The following is a 6147-nucleotide window of genomic DNA, read 5'->3' on the forward strand; positions in this document are numbered from 1 at the left end:
CATGCCCTGAAGACCCTATGGTATAAATAAGCTGCAGCAGACAAAAGGAAGTATCTGTTACCTCTGCTTTATAGATAGGAAGTAGAGAGAATAAGTGACCAGCCCCAGGTCACTCAGCTCTGCTGAGCTCCAGACCAGGCTTCATTAATCCTGCCATGTCCTTCCTCAGCCTTCCTAGTCGGTTTGTGACCTTCCCTTCTGAAAAAGCTGTCATGGCCTGATCCAGTCTCTGAATAGAAAAGTGGTCTTGAAAGTGCATCCAACCCCTGGGCCCCAGGACCTTCACATTTCCCCAGGGTTAGGGAGTGACTGATCCTGTACCTAACTGGGTGTCTCTGAAATACCATAAGGTGTAAACCCTGCTGGATGAATGGACTGTAAGGTGGAAAGAAAGCTGGCTGGATAGTCAGGCTCAGAGGGTAGTAATCAATGGCTCAATGTCTAGTTGGCAGCTGGTATCAAGTGGCATACTCCAGGGATCGGTCCTGAACCAGTTTTCTTCAATATCTTCATCAACGACCTGGAAGACGGGATGCAGCGCACCCTCAGGAAGTTTGCAGGTGATACTGAACTGGGGGGAGTAGTAGATACGGTGGAAGGTAGGGCTAGGATTCAGAGTGACTTGGACACGTTGGAGGTTTGGGCCAAAAGAAATCTCATGAGGTTCAACAAGGACAAGTGCAAAGTCCTGCACTTAGGATGGAGCAATCCCATGCACCAGTGCAGGAGGGGGCTGAGTGGTTGGACAGCAGCTCTGCAGGAAAGGACCTGGGGGGACAGAGGACAAGAAGCTGAACAGGAGCCAGCAGTGTGCCCTTGTGCCAAGAAGGCGACCGGCATCCTGGGCTGAATTGGGAGGAGCTTTGCCAGCAGATGGAGGGCAGTGATTCCTCCCCTCTATTCGGCACTGGGGAGGCCACATCTGGAGTCCTGTGTCCAGCTGTGGGCCCCCCACTGGAGAAAGGATGTGGACACATTGGAAAGAGTCCAGGGGAGGGCAACGAAAATGGTTGTGGGGCGGGGGGACAGGACTGGCGAGGAGAGGCTGAGGGTAATGGGCTGATTGAGTGGGATTGAATAGCAGCCTTCACCTCCCTTCAGCGGGGCTGCAAAGAGGATGGAGCTGGGCTGTTCTCAGTGGGGGCAGACAACAGAAGGAGCAATGGGCTCAAACTGCAGCAAGGGAAGTTGAGGTTGGATATTAGGAAAAACTTTCTAGGAGGGTACTAAACTGGAATGGGTTACCTAGAGAGGTATCCCATCCCATCTCTATCCTGGGAGGTTTTTAAGGCCCAGCTATACAAAGCCTTGGCTGGGATGATGTAGTTGGGGCTGGTCCTGCTTGGAGCAGGGCGTTGGACTAGATGTGACCTCCTGAGGTCTCTTCAACCCTCCTTGTCTGTGATTTTGGGATTCCAGTGGGCAGTGGAGCTCTGTTTGGCCAACAAGCCAATAGACCTCCAAGAACTTAAGACCTCCTGAACTCCATCTAACTTAGATACATTCCTCCCACTTATACTCTTCGTGGGCCACACCGTAGGAATGTAAAAAATACAGGCTTCGCAAAGGAATGTTTTAACCGCTTTACTCTTGAAAGCTGTCGCGGAGTTGCAAATCTTTGAAAAGCAGCACTGGCCTGACCACAACCCCTCTCCATCTGACCTCACCCCTCCTGTGACTCATTACCCGGCTCAGCATCCTTCCCTAAGGCAGTCCCTCCTTCCTTCTCTCGTCTTAGCCTGGTCTTCTGGCAGGTCACAGCGGTCTGCCTCTTTGCTGAGAGATGTGACTCCTTTAAAGCATTATCTCTCCCATTTTTCCTCGGTGATTCTGCTGGTAGAAAACCTATTATTTCAGTAGGGAAGAGCCATCAAACATTGGTAGCCTTTGATGGCTTTCTCCCTGTCGCCCTCTCTGGGATGACCCGTCAGGGCACATGGGTTAACCTGGTCTGGTGCAGCATGACTTTCCAACACAGAGCACAAGCTTGGAGCTAGCACAGGAAATGGGAGATACACACAGCCTGAAAATAACCCAGAAGTCACAAATGGGCTCCAACTTAGACCCTGGCAGATGTTACACTTAAAACATGATTAAACAGAGCAGCAGGCTTTGGGGAACAGTGAAGCCCTTGAGTCCACTACACTCCTGAAATTGGGAGCAGGGATCAGCTGACTGGTTTCCTACTTGCCGGTGCAGGGGAAGCCCGGGATCACGACCGAATGTCTGCCAAGGGCCAGCGTCTCCCGATCGGTCACAGAAGGTCCCGTCATCTCCATCTGGAACTAAAACTTACTTTCCAAAGACAGGCTCCAGCGTGCACGGGATGTAATTGTCCTGGTCATTTATGGATTTCTTTCCCGCTGAAATCTTGACGTAGGGGTCGCACTAAAGAGAGAGGAGGGTGGCGGAGATGGGATTTCTATGTCAACAACCACAATAATCACTAAGGTGCATATGCTGCTACCAGGAGCTACATGGAGCAGGCTCTTATTGCAGGAAGAGTCCCTTGGGTACTGCCCCTGAGGTCTTCACCACAAACTCGAAGGGTATCAGACATGACTGATCCGGCTATTACTCCTGTTCCTGCCCTTCTGTGCACAGAGCTGGGCAGCCAACTACTCCTCAAGCTGATAGGAGTGAACAGCCAGGGAAGTAGTGCAGGAAGGGCTCAGTTGATGCCTGGGAGCTCTGTGGCATTGCTCTGAAAATCTCCAGACACTTCTACTACAGCTGTGCAAATAACTGAGTTTTCAGTTCAATTGCAGCTGTAAAAAAAAAAGTAAAAAAAAAAAAAAAAAAGTTTTGGGGTGAAAGCAAAAAGAAAAGAAAATTAAATTTTCAACAAACCAATAAGTCAGAAAAAAATGGGTTGGAGTCTAACCCCTGTTGCGCTCAACTCAAACAACTCATTTCATTCTTCATCTTTTAAAACCTGCTCAAACTGTTTTAAATAACACGGACACACATTTCTAAATGACATTGTTTAGAATTTTAAAAAAAAGCCAGAAGTGTTTCATTTTGCTTTTTTTTTTTTTTTCCTGGCAGACCGATTGAGTAAAATTTAAAATTAAAATTTAATCTCCAAAAACTGAAATACACACACACACACACACACACACACACACACACTTATATAGATGTCTGTAACAAATGCACACATCTAACACAGATGCACACATCTTCAAAAACTGAATTAAATATATAGTATATTATTTATATTATAATATACACACACATACCTGATGTGTGTCTGTCTGTCTGTCTGTCTTTCTATATATGTTTGTGTATACACACACACACACACACACACACACACACACACACACACCAGGTGTGTGTATGTATATATTTTTTCAGTTTTTGACAAATGGACCAAAATGAAACTTTTTGTTTTCCTCATAGATATCTGTATGTCCCCACCCTCACTTTCCCACCTATTTTCCAGCAGCAATATAAGAGTGAAGAAGGAAGGGGTGGGTTTTTTCAGTTGTCAGAAACTGGAACACAAAAATGAATATTATTGCATTTGTACCACAATAGCTCTTTTTCCAGGTTGGATTTTTCTGGAGGGGAGAGGAAAGCAAATTGAACATTTTTGCAAAAATGTTGGCCTGTGAGATTTAGAAACATGGAAGCGGTCTTGAGGTACAAGTGAGAGCTTTTTCCCAAGCAGAAATCACTGCTTTAATAAAGCCTGAGGCAAAGAGGAACTCTCCCTTCTTGTAGCCTGACCTCTCTCCTTGCCATAGGCTTGAGACTGCAACCCCGCAACTCTGAGCCCGGCGGTCCTCTCCCCCAGGCATTCCTCCCCACGATACCTTTCCGTTGGTGTCCTTAGGTTGCAAGTCAAAGGCGCGGATGATGTAGACCCTGACAAGACACTCCTGGGGGCCTCGGGCTGGGAGCTGATGGAACTGGCGGGGCGGCACCGGCACGCGTGGGTCGTCCGGGAGAGGGTAAAGTTTGAACGAGCCCTGAAAAGACACGGCGCGTTCATGCGTGTTCATGTACACGCCGCGAATGCTGGACAGCCGTGAATGCAGCTTTGCCTGTGTGATGTCCCGCTCCAAGGTGAGCCGCCCACACCCAGAAGAGACCCTCAGATGCCCTGATCCCATTGCCTGAGCTACTAAACCGCTCATGTACCACGATGAGTGCCATTAGAAGGAGGCCGAGTATATGTGGATGTGGGTTATCTATAGACCTTCACTTCCTGTCTCAAAACTTCCTGGCCTGCTAGGCGCTGCTGAATATCAGCTCAGCAGAAGCACACCTCTCGAGCAGATAGGGCTCATGATGCCTGTATGCCCTCACTTATGAGGCCTCTTGAACCTAATTATTTAGGACCTGAGTAGCATCTGTATTATCTTTGCCCTGGTACACTATCGAAGTAGCATGAAGAGTCATTGCATGAATGCAAACCAGGTCCCTCCTGTTTTTAAGCTGAGGTTCTCCAGTGCAAGGCTGCTTTTTATTTGCTATGTTGCTGTGTCTTGACACAGTCCAAGAGCGAACGGTGGATTCCACGCACCAAAGAGAATAGCTCTGTGCACTTGCTTAAACAGCCTGGCAGCAGCTTCACACACATGCTACCTTGGCCCCCGGATAAAAAGGTGCTTCGTTGTTTAGACCCGGCCATCTGCCAGCAGCGTGGCCTCCAGATGTGCTCTTCCACTTGGATTATGCCTTGCAGTCAGTGCCAGGGGATAAAGTGATCAGACCTCGCCGGCAGGTTGTTCTGACAGCATCCCTTTAGGATCCTTTTATGACCAGTTTTCCACTGGGGTTCAGCTAGTAAATAATTCATCTTCCAAATCAGGGCTAGGATTTTATGCAAACAAGGCCTGCATGTTTCTGACTGTATTTCATGCCTATTCCCTCTCCTGCAACCGGGGGAGAGAATGACTCAGTCACCCCTAAGTTGCTGCCAACTCTGGGGTGAAACATTGCAACAGAGACATATATCTTCCTCCTTACAATGCAAACTCTGTGGGACAAGAGGAAAGCTTTTTGCTTTGCATTTCCCAGCACCACAGGCCTCTGGAGCACACGTGGGGCTCTCAGGTACTATGCTGATACCAATTAATGCACAGAATAGATGCGGACCCTTCTTGTCAGGACCGTGATAACGACCCCCCCCTCCACCTACTCCAGGAGACAAAGCAATATGCATGATGGGAGCAAGAAGGACCGGCTTCTAGTCTCTAACAGGCTGATCTTTTACGCAAAGAGGTGGGGGTATAAAGAGAAACCATGAGACCTTGAATTCCCCCACGATAGTGGGGTCTTCGTTAGCATCCTGCATGCGGCCCCGGTACAGCTTGAAGGTGTGGCAGAAGTCGGAGAGCCTCTCGAAGCCCTCCACCTTCTCCAGCTCCGTCTCGTAGACCTAGGAAGGAAAGGGCCTCTGCTGAAAAGGCTGAAACTCCCCCCAGATGTGGTCCAGGTGTTATGGGTTATTTCGATTCCCAGTAGCCTATGGGTCCCGGTAGTCCCAGAACCCTAGAAAGCCCAGATGGCCAAGGTCTTTCCTACCACCTCAACCACCTCTTGGAGCCAGCGCGGGATTGTGGTTTGCAATGACTCAGACGGCGGGAATCCCAGCAGCACACACGCTCCTCTAATACTTGGCCGTTTTCCATCTCATCCACCCCTCAGACATTGCAACTGCAAAGAGTTACTCGTGGGTATGGCTGGTCGAACATTTTTCCTTAGAATTTGGCTTTTGGAGAGCAAATTGCCACCAGAATGAAACGTTTCAGGTTCAAAAGCAACCATGGCTCCTCACAGGAGCCATTACTCAGCTGTGTCATGTTCCTCCTTTCCTCTGTGGCTTGAGCCCCACAATCAGGCTGTACTCCCAAAATGCACTACAGCCAGGATATATCGCCCCATCTCTCAAAGAAAGGAGACAGTCATGTATTGTGGGAGCCTGGTTTAATTCCCAAGAGGCCCCATAGAAATATTTTGCTTGTTGGCCAATGTTTTCCAATTGTTGAATTTTTGTGAGCGTCAAAATTCCCTGGACTAGGAATGAAATCACATCCCAGCCAGCTCTATGCCATCACTAAAACACACACCCACGTGGGAATACACCCAGGAAAGTCCCACATAGAAATCCATGGCAAAACTATCACTGGTTTC

At 48.6% G+C, this 6147-nt stretch overlaps 1 protein-coding gene across 6 annotated transcripts in view; it reads right to left on the bottom strand.

The window, feature by feature from the left end:
* DYSF (dysferlin) overlaps positions 1-6147 on the bottom strand; it is a 198223-nt gene that overhangs the window by 39839 nt on the left and 152237 nt on the right. For all 6 annotated transcript variants that reach the window (XM_025213299.1, XM_025213297.1, XM_025213301.1 and 3 more), the window contains 3 exons: positions 5264-5392; positions 3822-3977; positions 2297-2388 (listed from right to left, as the gene is read on the bottom strand). In XM_025213299.1, the coding sequence (XP_025069084.1) occupies positions 2297-2388; positions 3822-3977; positions 5264-5392 (377 nt within the window). The remainder of the gene's footprint in view (positions 1-2296; positions 2389-3821; positions 3978-5263; positions 5393-6147) is intronic.

The sequence above is a fragment of the Alligator sinensis genome, unplaced genomic scaffold, assembly GCF_000455745.1.
Source record: "Alligator sinensis unplaced genomic scaffold, ASM45574v1 scaffold1408_1, whole genome shotgun sequence".
NCBI lineage: Eukaryota > Metazoa > Chordata > Crocodylia > Alligatoridae > Alligator > Alligator sinensis.